Source organism: Patagioenas fasciata, chromosome 1 (genome assembly GCF_037038585.1).
Source record: "Patagioenas fasciata isolate bPatFas1 chromosome 1, bPatFas1.hap1, whole genome shotgun sequence".
Taxonomy (NCBI): Eukaryota; Metazoa; Chordata; class Aves; order Columbiformes; family Columbidae; genus Patagioenas; species Patagioenas fasciata.
Genome location: NC_092520.1, coordinates 96664703 through 96679833, shown reverse-complemented (window position 1 = coordinate 96679833; position 15131 = coordinate 96664703). Strand labels below are relative to the sequence as shown.

General features: G+C 44.7%; 1 protein-coding gene across 1 annotated transcript in view; it reads left to right on the top strand.

Moving 5' to 3' along the window:
* TMPRSS3 (transmembrane serine protease 3) overlaps positions 1-13519 on the top strand; it is a 34351-nt gene extending 20832 nt beyond the window's left edge. The window contains exons 13-15 of the mRNA XM_065845503.2: positions 6058-6125; positions 13162-13257; positions 13507-13519. Of these exons, the coding sequence (XP_065701575.2) occupies positions 6058-6125; positions 13162-13257; positions 13507-13519 (177 nt within the window). The remainder of the gene's footprint in view (positions 1-6057; positions 6126-13161; positions 13258-13506) is intronic.
* Positions 13520-15131: the final 1612 nt, after the last annotated feature.

Sequence of the window (15131 nt, the reverse complement as noted above, 5' to 3'; positions counted from 1 at the left end):
TGAGGACAGTGGCAATGTGCTGGGCTTCTGAAAACCCGCATCACGCTCCAGTCCCACAGAAGGACCCACCACACTCTTCTGGACACCTGCTCTGGGCTTTGTATCTTCATAGACTACTTTTTACCATTCCTTTTTGGAACCAGTATTTAATGAAAACTGTTGCACAATCAGGCTATTTTGAGTGGAAAAGGCAGCTGGATGCTGGGCGATGGGCATGTGCATCAACTGTCAGCTACAAATTTCGCATGTAGAAAAAGTGCTGAGACTGATAACCCAGGGGGCTATCATGATACAGTTTTGCAGGCACTATGAGCAAAAGACTAAAGAACCTCCAGATCAGGTTGCAAGCTATTATTTTAGTACTTAACTTCCAAGAACTGACTTCTAAATACTTTTTTTCCTGAAAGTACTCATATATAAGGCCCATGCTCTGTTGCACAGGCAGCAACATCTTCCTTTGAAGCTATAAAGCAAGCAGGAAGCAAGCAGCTGGTGATTTTGGAGAGCATTTGGCAAGTATAGTCAACTTCTTATGATAGAAAAAATCTCTGGATACAAATCTTTTATAATGTGACTGTGAACAAAGTCTCTAAAAATTGAATTCTTAGGTGTTTCCTTATGGTAAATAGCTCTGAAATGAACAACATGCAGGTTTTAACTTTACTGAAAAATTCTGAGATTACAGAACAAGCTTAAAGGAAGAGGATCTTCTTTACTGCCTTCAATAGGCGAGAGAGCCAAACCCATTGCTCTACCTGTGATGTACCATGCAGTGCAACAGCCACTGAATACTCCCCAGCTCACATCATGTAGTACAGTCCACCAATACACTCACATTCCCTGTTTTCCCTCCCTTTCTCTGCAGACAGGACAGTGAAGATCCCACACTCTTTGTGCCTATTGGTGACATCAGTGGTGTGGATGAACTGATGCCAGCCAGGCAAGGGACAAAATATCTGAAGTGCTGCTGTGGTTTCCTGCTTTACAAGCGATTTTAGTAGAACAGCCTCATGTTGTTAAGTTGGAAGGTGTCCAATAATTTTGTACTTGTCCTTTGCTAAATCCTGGGATGAAAGTCGTCAATTTTAGAACTGACTGCCAGGGACTAGGTAGGCTGAATGCTGGATAGTATCGCCAGAGTTTTTGAATATCAGCCAAAATTGATCTTATCGTTTGATCAAGGGCTGCTGATTTTCTTGAAATGTGGTTTTACATGCAGTCTGTATGCTTCTTAATCAGTATCTGCATCACCACTGTCACCCATCACTGATGCAAGAAAGCATCAGTGGAATTGAAACTCTTTTCTCACTGCAACGTATTAGGTCAAAATTGAGAAAGAACAGCAAACCTGTATGAACTGTCAACCCCCATGTTCCTCTGTGGATACAAACTTTGATCTTAGAGGACATGGAATCAATATCTTTCACCTTCGCTAAAGAAACTGCAATGCAATGGAAAGAGCACTTCCAGAAATGGCATGTTGTTGGAAAGAAGACAGAAGCATTATTGCAAAGCTGACACAAAAACTGGAATGAAATGGTAAATTTCAACTAGACAGAACCAGAGTTTTAATGTTCGTTGTTTGTTATCATAACATTTTCACAGCCTCAACATGGCTCATGTTTTAGTATTATCAGCAGTCTGGAGATAAGGACACTGCTTCCTGAGCTCACAGAGCTGTTATTTCATATTTCTGAAAACACCCCTGAAAATTCATTTTGAACTCCTTCTATTTACATTAAAACAAACAAACAAACAAACCAAACCAAACCAAACCAAACCAAACCAAACCAAACCAAACCCAAACCAAACCAAACCAAACCAAACCAAACCAAACCAAATCAAACAAAAAACTGTACAATAAATACCCATTGTGGTCTGCCTCTATATTAGAAAGAAATCCAATCCAAAATGTAGAAAGCTAGTGAACTCTTACCAACAAGAAGAAAGACACATTGCCCCCACCCCCAGATCAACGGCAAGCACTTATGGGTGGACTTAACCCAGGCTCACAGAGCTGCAAAACTTTCTTTCTGATTTCTGTTATGCCCCTTGCTGTGGTGTTTTAGATATAGGCAGAATACAAAAGAGTCTCTCAATAAAGCTGGATCTTCCTTCCCCAATGTATGACACTGACATGCATGCCAGAGGTTTAAAAAAAAAAAAAAAAAATCACAATATTAACATGTTTCTTTGTGTTAACACAAGTGAAGATACACAAGGTTTTAGGACATTTGCTATGGGAAGGGTTGTATAGAGACCTGAGCATTGTGTATTATTCAAAGAGAGGTGGGATTGATGAAGCATTTTCTAACTAGTGAACTCAGATCACTGGTTAAAAGGGTTGGTTTGACATAGGATTGCATTATAGCCGTAGTATCCCTCAGAAATACAACCCACTTGTATGCATTGCCTGTGGAGCAAGCTCACATCAACATGTAATAAACTCTCAGAAAATTAATCCAGCGTATAACTTCACAGGAAATGTCCAGCAGATGAAAAAAAAAAACAACAAACCTCCTTTGCCATTCATCAGCTCTTCCTGTCATCATGACGTTTAAGTCCAGAAACTGAGACAAAGCTGATAAGTTTGGATGAACCAGATGTAACGTGTGTTCAAAATGCACTTTTCCTGAACAGGCTGAAAAATATCACATAGATAAACTCTCCTTTGGCCAATGTGAAGTTCTTTTTTTTTTTTTTTTCCACATGAGATGTACAAATAAAAAAGGCAATTTCTGTAAAGACACAGACATAAGCATAAAAACAAATGCCTAAGTTTGGTGTCTGAGAAAGCAGAAGTGTTTTCTGAGAGGTGACATGCTTTTAACAAGCTAACACATCTTTCACCAGAAAGCAATCACTGTGCAGAGGCGGGGATGCCACACAGCTCTGCTTTTAGAGACTGCTTCACTGTCAAGACTCGTGTAAGTCTATAAGTGTGAATACAAGAACTGAACATTAAATTAAAAAAAAAAAAGTAGATCTGGCTGATCCAATTTTCTGAGGGCCTTCAACATCCAAGGAAAGCAGGTTGAAATCTTGCATTCTAAGTGCTGCGATGACAAACGTAGTTTGATCCCTGAAAGGTACACACTCTCCAATATCTCTGCGAGTGTAGTACTATTTTAAGTTTTGCAGATCAAATTTCTTTTCTTCAACAAATAGCCCTGTGAGAAGCAGTATCACTTGTGTGAGCAGCAGGAGCCTGAGATTACATAAAGCACAGTAAGAAGTGAACTTACTTCAGCTGTTTAACTTTAGGGAAGGTACAAGGAAATCTTTCTTATCTGAACTGAAAGAGCACACTAAATCATTGCCTTTAATCTCTGGTTGTGGTGTTTTTTTTTTTTTTTTTTGTATTTTACTCAAACAGAGGCTTCAGAGTTAGATTTGTTGCTTTTGTCACACATTTTCTTGCTGGTGGAACTCCAGCCCCAGTAGAGGACAGCAGGTTGTGACCCCAACATCTAGGCTGATTAGCTAGGGAGGATTTTGAACAGCTTGCTTCAAAATTCAGCAGGAGAGAGGTAAAAATGTAGCCTTGTGGATGGCACAAAATGCTCAGATCAATTTTTCCCAATCAAAAGAAAACTGACTCTGTAACTTTTTTTTTTTTTTTTCTGAAAAGCACTTTGGTAGCTGCAAGTCTGAGCAATATGAATGTTCAAAGTGCAATGGGCAAAAGCAAAAAAACTAATGATCCCATACTTCCTAATGCTAGAGTGCATTTACACAAGGTAAATGCAAGCACATAACTGGCAGCTGAGTGAGGAGCCTGGCCTCACCACAGGTACCCACATAAATTCTGCTCTGAGGTTACCAGCACACATCTTTGTGTCCCCATAGCCAGGGCTGGGTACAGCTGCATGGTGAAAACAAGCTTGATAAAATGCAGCCTTAGAAGGCCAAAGCAACTGCTTCAGTCCTGTAGCAGAGGACTAAATAAACGCAAATAAGCTGAAGCAAGTGGGATGCTACCCTGTGCACCCACTTTTCAAAGACTGTTCCCTGCAGAGCCTGGTGCGGGCAGGCTGGTGGGGCTCTGGTGGCTGGGTGACTACCTGTGGCTTTCCCAAGAAAGGATTTGCTTAATTATTGTTGATTTAAATTAAAGTGGCTCCCAAGAGGAGTAGTGGGAATGCGGCCTTCTTCTCTGACATCTTAAAATAAATATGGTCCCCCCGAAGCTTTCAAATGAGAGAGGGATGGTAGTGAGGGAGTAAAATATTAGAAGGGAAGAGTAAAGAGTAAGACTGTCTTGAAGTACCACAGCATAAAGTGCTTGAGGGAGGAAATAATTTGTACTTAAAAATTGAATTACCGGTAAATTATAACTCTTTTCTAAAGATTTCCCATTTTTTAAAGTATGTTTTGCATAGACAGTCAAATGAGAGTGTTAGATCCTCTTTTTACAACTAGTGTGACTGACACGTATCATCTATTTGAACACCCTTATTCTCAGCAGTATTACCTCTATTAGAAATGAATTTGAAATGCTTATGATAATATCAAGCCCACAGCAGATGGCAGCATACCTCAAAATGTTGCCAACATCCTCCATTTAAAAAAAAAAAACAAAAAAACAAACCACAAAACTAACTGACTAAACAGTTCATGCCTCAACTGCCAGAAATGGGCAATGAGAACACCATTATGGTCCCCATCGCACTCTTGGCTATTTGAGGAGAGGTTACTGGGGAGATGCAACTGTCCCAGCAGAACTGGGGACTCCCAGGCACTCGGAGAATGGTCAGAGCATCCACCAGCCTGCCCAGGTCTCTGGTCAGTGTTGATTGTGGCTCCCCCAACTGTGTGGCTGTGCTGTATGCTGGTGTTGCTGGCTTCTCACAGTACGGGATGCCCTGGAAATCATGGCCTCAGGCTTTCTCATGCTTTGATGTATTTAAAAAAGATATATTTGATATATTTAATATATTAAAGAATTACAGCGGAATAGCAGCAAGGTATAACTGCAAAGCTGGTTTTGATCCAGAAAGATCTGTGAAGCAGTATATTATCTACATCTTCAGCTACCTGGCTAGACTATTCATGTCTGAGACAGAATCTATAATTGAATAATAGCAGTGAAAAAGAAAAGTTTCACTACAAATCATTTTGTGTCACTCACCAATGGCAGAAAGCAAAAAGTTTATTTAGAGATTTAGTAAACTTTTTTTTTTTTTTTTTTTTTTTTTTACTAGCACTTTTACTAGGATTAGGATGGCCTCATAATTTACAGAGTTCAGGGGAAAAATATAGTTCTCACATACAAATACTTCTGTAGAGGTACCCAGTGCTAGATATTTGCCATGTTCAGGTGCCCCTTAGATAGCTTAATTTAAATAAACCCTTAAAGCAGGTAGGAAAATGCAAGTTAAGCTTCTCCAGAAAGAAATTACTTCATTGAGCTGAGGCTGCAGTGAGAGTGAAGGGAAAGACAGTCACCTATTCAGGGTGGGGGTGTGAACTGGGTGATCTTTCGAGGTCCCTTCCAACACAACCTATTCTACTATTCTATGATTCTATTTAAGGTTTCCTTCACCTCCTCTTCTTGCTTCTCCCTGTAGGAGGAGTAAGCCAGGGCCATGTCAGTGGGAGCCTGCAGTCCCTGTCCTGCCATGGCACTGCGTCCCCACCTCCACCCACACCACCATAATCCCTGCTTTTTATAGCACCTCCTCTGCAATACCCCTAGATCCTCTCCACCTCTCAAGACCTCTTTCTTGCCTCACAAGCCCCTAGCTTTCTTCACTCCTCTGTATTCCTAAATACACACATTCCCTCCCCTGGTTGCCCCTCGTGTCCCCTGCCTGTGGGATGTGGCTGGGCAGGAGGCAGGACAAGCAGCAGCCAGCGAGTCAGTACAACTACTGATCTGCTGACGCCAAACCATAGCCTGAAACCTCCCTGTTTTTCCTTCAATGGGGACAGTTATTCAGATCTCTTCCTTCCTCCCAGCTGCATATTTGCACAAGACTTGTCAGAAGTTGGTATGGCTGCTTCAATAGTTTATCTTCCAATTTCTCTCTCAAATTCATTTAAAATGTTCGACAGGTTCAGGAGTCATCAGGGGACCTGGAAGCCAGGCAGGAGGAGGGCAAAAAACAGGTGAAACCCCACAGGTATCCCCAAGACATGGGATAGCTTCAAGCCTTCATTCCCTCCCAAAGGTAGCAGCTTCTCCTCCTCCTCAACTCCTCACCCCTATGGGATGAAGCCTCTCTTACTGTCCCGACACAGGTGCCAAGCCTGACAGAGCTGGGTCACCCACTCCAGGGAGGGGGAGCCATACACAGCCCCCTCTGGTGGCCACAATGTCTGGGCACCCTGCACCCCTTCTTCCTAGGGCAAGCACAGCCTTGCTGGCCACCTTATCCTTTGGCCTTGGGCAATCAAGCCTTCAGTGGTTTGTCTTCTTGGGTGTTGTGGAGAAAAGAACGAAGCCTCAAAAAGACAGACAGGCTTGAAATAAGCCAGCCAGCCACCACCACCACCAAACACCTGGAAAAATTAAAGAGCTTTATGGTTGTGCTTCATTTCCAGCATTTCTCTGGGACCTTGGCACTCCGTCGACTTTACAGGCACTGCCAGCCCAGGAGCACCCTGAAAGGGTGTGTTTGGTGGAGATTGGACTCCACGGAGAAAATCAAGCCCGGGTCAGTGGCTGCAGAGGCAGAGCACATCTCGCTGCCTCAGGTGGCTGTGACGACACCCATGGTGGAGCCCCTGCTTCCATCAAAGGGGCTCAGAGCTATTGCGCTTGCTGGCAGGGGCAGGCAGAGCAAACTGGGAGCACCTCAGTTTACACACTGCCAAACGCAAGGTCTTTTTTGCTGGCCACCCTGACTGATGTGTAATGCCAGATACACTGTGTGTGCGCTGCACTGGGATCGGCATTTCCCACCTTTCTGAATCTGAGGGCCAAAGAGTCATCTTAAACAAAGCTACGGAACATCCTGCAACGTGCAGTCAAAATGTTTTTTTTAAATTTGCAAGTAGAGATGACTCTTTATTTACGCTAGTTTCCTTTCTCTATTCACCCACCTGTACTTGTGGGCACATGTTCCTATTTTTAAAGATTTTTTTCCTTTTCTTTTTTTTGGCAGCTGCTGTGCAGATCCCCCTCTGGTCACTAACAGACTGAGACAGGAGACTTAGAAAGGCTGCTCCAGATGATGAATTAATTCCCTTTCACATTACCATGGGACAGTAAGCAAATGCTGACCACTGATTTCTCTGGGACCTGAAGCTGCTCACACCTGCCTGAAACATGGCTGAGCTGGAGAGAAGAGTGGTGACTGCTGTTCCCAGCAGCTCTCTGAGCACTGCCAGCATCCTGTTGTGGGGCATCAGGGACACCACTGTGAGACCCGTCTTTATGGAGACCTGCATGTCACTGGGGATTTGTCACTCACTAGAATTTCATAAATCGCACACACACACTGAAGTGTGAAGGCTACAGCAGAGCAGGGCTGTCCCAGGAGAAGGCCAGTGCCCACACCACTGCCTTTCCCTTGGGAAGGCCTCCAGCAGCCCTGGGATGGCTGCTTGCTCCCAAGGGCTGCCTGTCCCTGAGGGCTGCCTGCACCCAGTTTGTGCCTCCCTGGGGTAACTCCTCCACCTACACTGGGCAGCGGGCAGCAGGGTCATCCCTTTTACCATACTGACATGACCAGCTCTGTGATGTTGACTGAGCCTTTGTAAGTCCCTATGGACAGCGCCTGCAACTGCGATGAGCATAATGTTTTAAATACCTTTCCTCGGGCCTTGTAGAAGTGCCTGGAAAGCAACAGAAACCACAGACATATAGGGGAAATTGACTTTTTCCAGACTGTTTTGCTGATGACATTTTTGCAGCACAAAAGGCAGAAGTGCAGCTCCACTTGACCCATAACCCCATTTTTCCCCAGTGCTACAGATAACCTGTGTATGCTATCCAGGAAGGATATAAACAACAGGCCCCCAGCAAGCCCCCCTGCCATATACCTGGAAGCACATATCTACCAGACATTGTTAAAAGAAAGGAAGGGTAACAACAAGCCCCTCTGCAAACCCATTTGCATTTGACTCTGTGCCTATGTGCCTCGCTAAAAAAGAAAACCCCATCCTTGCTTTTTTTCCCAGCACTTGCAGCCCCTGTTCTCTTTGTCCCTGAATGGAACGTTATTTGAAGGCTCCCCACCACGTGCATAATTTAAGGAGTAAATAAAAGATATTGCTGTATACACACATAAAAGCATTGACTTGGTGATTCATCATGTTAAAGATAACTATTTAGCAACTGGTAGAACACACACTTGCAGATAAACGAGAGCTGGGCTAGCTCTGGTGTGAAGGACCAACTGCATGGTCAAACCTCTCCGCCACACAGACCTGACACTGAATGGGGTATCTTTGTCAGCCTTTGCCCTAGATTAGCAACCTACCTATTTATGGAACATTAAATGTGCCAACGACACGTTAATAAAGAGTGACTCAAAAAGCATAAACCAACCAAAAAGCTACTCCTCAAGCAAATGTAAATGGGACTATTTGAACAAACACAATTGATATAAAATAAAAGCCTCAGAAGTGGTTGGGTTTTTGTTTGTTTGTTTTTTCTCTGGACACACTTCCTACCTAAAGTCTGCAGGTAGAGGACAGCTGTGAAGAAGATGTTGTTCTGGCTCCTCACCACCTCACTGGCTGGGGGGCTCAGCAGCACCCCAGGAAGTAAGCCCAGGAGTTTCCATATCAGCATCCAGCAGTTGTACTGGATATAAAATCAAGATATCTCGGTTAGCCTGCACCATTTAGGAGTGCTGCTAAGTAACACCTTTCATAGGGGGCTTGCTTCATTATAAAAAAATGCTGAATATTAAGCGATTATCCTCATAGTTGTCAGGCTATGTGCAGAGATATAACCTAATTAGGTCTGGGATCATAAAAAACATGGTGGACACAGCAAATTAAGATACTCTCAGTGTCTTTCTGTCAGAAGGAGGGAGGGGAAATATCAGGACACCAATGATTTATCTTTCTCTTGGTTGTGGTAGTGCAGTCACAGTCAAGTTTGCTTTCCCTGCAGCGAGGTTTTTTGAGCAGCTCAAAACTAATATTTTTATGAAGCTGATCAGGAATTACTGCAGGTTTATTTTCTTTCTTGAGTTGGTGAAAAGCAGATTTAATTTTGGATTTAAAGTATTCAGCAGCTCAAATGGAGCACCCCCATTCTGCCAGCAGAGACTCATGGAGTAAAGCTATGTAGCTGCTTTCAGATTGTGTATGGATGCTCCTCACTCTGTTATGTATGTGACATCAGGAAAAATAAAATGGCATTGGGAACATCCCTAAAGGTTTACATTACAAAGGGTCTGACCAATGTCCATTCTCCAAGTTAAATGTACTCCAAAATAAGACAACATTCAGAAGTAAAGGAGATTTTCTAAATGTTTAGTTAATCTAGATTTAATAATATAAATAAGATTCATTTAAATGTTTCTATGGCATTATCCTGTATAATCTTTCCTGTACAGTGCTCAGAAATACTCTTCATGCAGGTGCCTTCATCTCCCCTGGCAGAGGAATGTAAGAGACACAGGATCAGTCAGAGGGTCTCTCAGGCGGCAGCAGTACAAAGTGTATGGGCAGTACCCTACAAAATCTGAGAAAAAGGAGCTAGGATGTTAGCCCCAAGACAAGGTGCAACCAACTGCTAGGATCCAGACCTCCGTATGGCACGGGTGGCTCCAGCTCAACCTCTGGTCCCTGGGGCGTCCTCAGTGAGGCAGCTGCAGCAGATCAATTCTGACAGATGATGGGGAAAAGCCCCTTTGGACAGGGTTGAAGGCAGGCACACCACTGACCGAACCTGTCATTGTGGGTGCACATGAGCCCCCTTCGCTTTTCACACAGACTGTTGTCTGTGTCACCTTGACACATCGCCCACAGTTTTGGTGGCATCGCTCTCATGTTACAGCTCAGTCATACCCTGCTTCATGTTTACACCTCACCAGTTTTTAATGCTTGATATTTACAACTTGCCACCCCTGTCAACAAGGCTGTTTCCGCAGGGAAGCAGAGCAGCCCAGTGTCACTTTAGAGCCACATCAGTCTGCACAGCAGCGCTACGGTCATATGCAGAGAAGTGCTAGGGACTAATGTGAAGAGAGAGAAACTGTGAAGATTAGCATATTCTGCTTCTGATAGCAGGTCAAGGCCCTAACCTCCTTCTTTAAGTAGCCCTTTGCTTAAAGGATTGACCTGCGCTGGGCCTATTTATAGCAGAAGGCGATACAACCTGAGTTCACAGCTATTTTTGATATTTGACAAGGCAAGTCAAGTATCAAATGCAACCTTGAAGTGGCTGCATTGATTAGTTAGGAAAAAAATGCATATATCTCTCTGGATTTATATATTTTTATATAAATGTATGTACGACTTTGTATGCCTATTTCTGTCACATATGTATGTACACACATATATTGTTTACCTTATGATTTCCTTAGATAGGCTATAACTAATGTGATGTGCACCCAAAAGAAAGGGAAAACTACGGGTTTCTAGGCATCACAGAGTCATCACAGTGCTTACAAACAGATGTGCTGCTTTGACCGCACCATCCCAGACGTGCCTTGGTGCTTCAGGCCTGTCTCCAGGTGGTGAGTATCTACCAGAAGCATTACCAGCTCTCCTCAGTTTTTAATGGTAGACCTTTCTGTCCCTGGCTTTCTCCCAGACCTGTGCTATGGTGAGGGCTCAACACTGGTGCATCTGCATTTTAAAATCCATGCTGGACCTTGCAGAATGGATCCCAAGGTCAGCTAAACATCAGCTCACCTGCAGCTCTGTCGCTCTCTGGTCAATTTCACAACACCACAGGTTGAAGGAAAGCAGTATATGGCATATCGGTATGTGCCTGGCTGCCTGCCAATGTGCACAGCAACAAGAGCAGGTATGGCCCTGGCGTAAATGGGGGGCCAAGGAGAGGCTGTTCCTCCACCCTGTCTCTGCTGACGCCAGAGCCCGGTGACATGCAACTTTTCATGTCCTGCCAAGGAGACAGGCTGTGGTGTGGTGCCACCTTGGTGCTTGATCTACTAGGTCTGTGGCGTGGGAGGAGGTACTTGGGAATAGCGGGGAATCAAAAGCCTCTGCGTGCCTATAGCAGAGATCTCCTACTCTGAGCAAGCACAGCTGGGTAGCAAGAACAAGTGCTGGGAGGAACTCAGGGTTATCCACACACAGGACCAAGCCAAAGAGAAACAATCCTATCTTGAGGCCGTTAAGTACACGAACTAACTAGAAACAATCAGTTTCTTTCTCTTGCAGCAAGCTGGAGAGCTGTGGGGTGGCTCAAGAACTGGTGTGCTCAGCTGGTGGTGGAGGGAGGGGAGGGGGGAAACAGGAGAGTGACCCTTTGGGACCCCTACTGCGTGGATTACAGGACCTGCTTAAACAAACAGTGTTGTGTTACCTGTGCACAGGGAACATGACAGGGAAGAGAGGCTGAGTCTGTTCAGCCTGGAGAAGGCTGAGAGGGGATCTTATTTATGCTTATAAATATCTTAAGGGTGGGAGCCAAGAGGATGGGACCAGACTCTTTTCAGTGGTGCCCAATGCAAGGATGAGGAGCAATGGGCACAGACTGAAGCACAGGAGGTTCCGTCTAAACATGAGAAGAAACTTCTCTACCTTGAGGGTGCTGGAGCACTGGAACAGGCTGCCCAGGGAGGTTGTGGAGTCTCTTTCTCTGGAGACATTCAAAATCTGCCTGAACACATTCCTGTGCAAGCTGTCCTAGGTGAACTTGGTTTAGCAGGTGGGTTGGAGTAGATGACCTCCAGACATCCCTTCCAACCCCAATCATTCTGTGATTCGACACTCATATCTGGGTGTTGGGTGATCCTATAGCAAACCCCCCCAGGTCCTATGTGACACTGACCAGCATGCAGGAGTGTCATAGACACCACAGGGTAGTGCGGCTGGCACTAGAGGTACAGACAACCAAATCGAGTCCTGGCATGACCAAATCCACAAACAAGCACCATCAAGGTATTTTCCCCAACATAGCCCACAGAGTAGGGCTTGTGCTTAAGGAGACCCTCCCACCGGGATCTGCACCTAGGCAGCTGGGGCAGGAGGCTCCTGTCAAAAGAACGGCAAGTGTTTTCCTTTGCAGAGACGAGCTGAGGCCCCTATGGGTGGGTGGGGGCGGCTGAGGAGAGCTGAGCAGGCAGGGTCGGCATTGCCAGCACCTACAAGGAGCTAGCAGCCCTTCTGCAAGGGACAACCACCACTGTCCCTCCTCTTCCTCCTCCTGCACACCTGGTCCGTGTGCCAGAAGAGGGAGTGCAAAGCTCATTCACAAAGCAGGAAACAGCTCTTTGGGTGATCCACGCTTCCTAAGTTCAAATGTGCTCAATTTAGAAAGAAAAAATAGAGACCTCTGACTCCTACTCAACCCTGTGGGCTGGCAGGGCAGGAGCAGCTCTGGGGAGCTGCAGCAGCTCTCCTGGGCAGGGAAGGGCCTGGGTTCAGGGCTGTGGGAAGGCAGGGACAGGCAGGGACAGACAGGGACAGGCAAGGGGCAGGCAGGGGGCAGGCAGGGAGGGTCCAGCCATGGCTGCTGCAGCTTCTGTCCTGTGGCTCGGTTAAATCTGAACTTCTGCTGCTTTACCTGTGGACATTTGTCTTTTCATGGGAAGTGGGGAAACAAGTCTTAGACAGCACAAGAAGCAAATGATCAGCCTCAAGCATCAGGAGCCTGAGGCCCTGGCTGTGCTCTCTTGCAAGGTGTTGGTGCAGACAAAGGCAGGGCCAGCAGAGCTGTGTTTTGTGTGCAGGGTTAAATCTGCCAATTGCAAACACTGTGACCTCATCTCTCCCCATCTCCTGCAAGGGTCTTGCATCTCAGAGGGGGTCTGCTGCCATGACTCCAACTCTGAAAAATGTTTGGACTTGATCTTAAAGGTCTTTTCCAACCTAAATGATTCTATGACAATTCACCCTACCCTACAGCTTGCGCAAGACCTCAAAAACACTTCTGCTAACTTTAGGGCCAGGAGGCTTGTTATGGAGGACCAGGAAGGAAAGACATCTTCTAAGTTTAACTAAATGGAAAGGGGGTGAGGCAAAGGATCTGCTGAAATCTACTTTCCTCTTCTACCTTTCTTGCAGAGGGAGCTTGTTGCCTATGTCCTCCAAACAAACTGGACTAGGGAAGACCTCGGGGAAGAGGGTGATATCTAAATCTCAGGACAGAGGGCTGATCCAGTATGTGCAACCTTGTCTCTTCAGGAATGGGCATTGACCCAGCATGAATGGAGAGGCTTGGCATACCCATGTCGCCTTCTGGTTTGTGAAGTCAGGTGAAAAGGTGACTGACCCTCTAAGCCTGAGTCTGTTGTCATGTTTCTCTGGATACTAGTCTAGGATGCATCAGATTAAAAGCCACCAGCCCAAGCAGGGAAAAGGCAGCAATGCTAACATAAGCCTTCTGCTGTGATGTTTTTTTCCCCGCAGTTGTAAGGTGTAGTCACATCAAGCCCTATAAAACAATCACTGGTCCACACTGAGCTTCAGGTGACATGTACTCTGAAAGGTGACCTGTAGTGCAACCAGGAAAATGAAGTTGTTAAAGCAAGTATCCATTAAAGCATGTAGACATTAAAAAAAAAAAAAAAAAAAAAAAGAAGTCTAAAAAGATAAAAGAATACTAAGAGAAAACTATTTCTCTCCTCCTCTTTCCCATTGTGTCATGGGAGAGCAATGAGTTCAAGACAGGGATGGCCAAATATTGCTGTAACAAAGCACAGGATTTAAAGCACGTCTGCTTTATTGAGGTCTATATGCCCAGAGCCACTTTGAGTTAACCAAGAAAAGAAAGAGAGAAAATAAAGACAAAGAAGCAAAGAGTATTTAAGGATTTATTTTTTCCCTGTCAGTCCTACAGATAGATGACTCACATTTCTATATCATAGAGGAAGAGAAAGATGACAGATGGAGCACATAAAGTCTTTTGTCCTCATCCTGTCCTCATCCATCCATTTTGATATGACCATAGCAGAGAAATTACCTCTTCAAGAACACATGTAAACTTGTTTTCTTTTTTGCTGTTAAATGATGAAATGAGTGATGACAAACCAGTAGCAGAAAGTCATGTTGGCATCAGGATGATCCATTTGATGTGAATGGGAACCAAATGTTTGTGCTGAGCTGAAGCACTGATCCTGAAGCCATCTAAAGTCAGTGAAGCTCGCATTCCCTGCTGCCTTTGGGGCCAGGAAGGCTCTTTCAGAAAAGGAGAAAGCATCATTGTCAAGCTTTCCCTCTGCAGGACCTCCCATCTGTCCTGATGGCATCTTCCACTTGAAGTCTGCTGGGAATCTACTATTTTCAGGAACATTTAAGCTGAAGGTATCTCACCAGGGTCACTGCTTCACACCATCTCCAGGTCTTCATTTCCCAAGGACCAACAATAGGGATCATTTGGTTTGAACACAGAAAATCTCTGAGATTGATGTAACAACTAAACCCCCACCAAATTAGCCCTTAAAGTAGCAATCATTTTGTTACATCACACAATTACAGCAGGCAAGTTCAGTTACAGCACGGGAAGAAAACCTCTCACTGAAAATTTATGACCAGAGCATTGGCTCCCATAACTGGGCAGAGAATGATCTAATCAAAGTTTGTATAAAGCTACACTTAGGAATGGCAAACAAGGCACTTACTACATAATAGTTGTTCTGAATAGATCCCAACACAAACATCAGGGACTGTATAGGTGGCAACAAATAATTTGAATTAAATTATTAGCCAAACTATTTCTTACTACTAATGTAATTTCACTAAGTAAAAGTAGTTTAGAGGGGCAAAGGGACTGAGCCAGGAATTTACCTCCAGTCCAGGCTAGAGTAGAGAATGAGGGCAAAAATGCAAACCCCTTCAGGTGAGGGCACCTGGATGGGGTTCCCAACTTTTGAGGCTTCATTCTGACTGTTCATTCTGACTCACATAGTTCCCCTCTCAGTTTTTCCCCTTACAGGTGAGCCTCCTTAACTCAAACAATTGAATGTGCATTAGGTGAAAGTGGTTGATCCTATTGCCTAATAAGAAGGGCATTTGGCAGGAAGGTAAGGCCACCT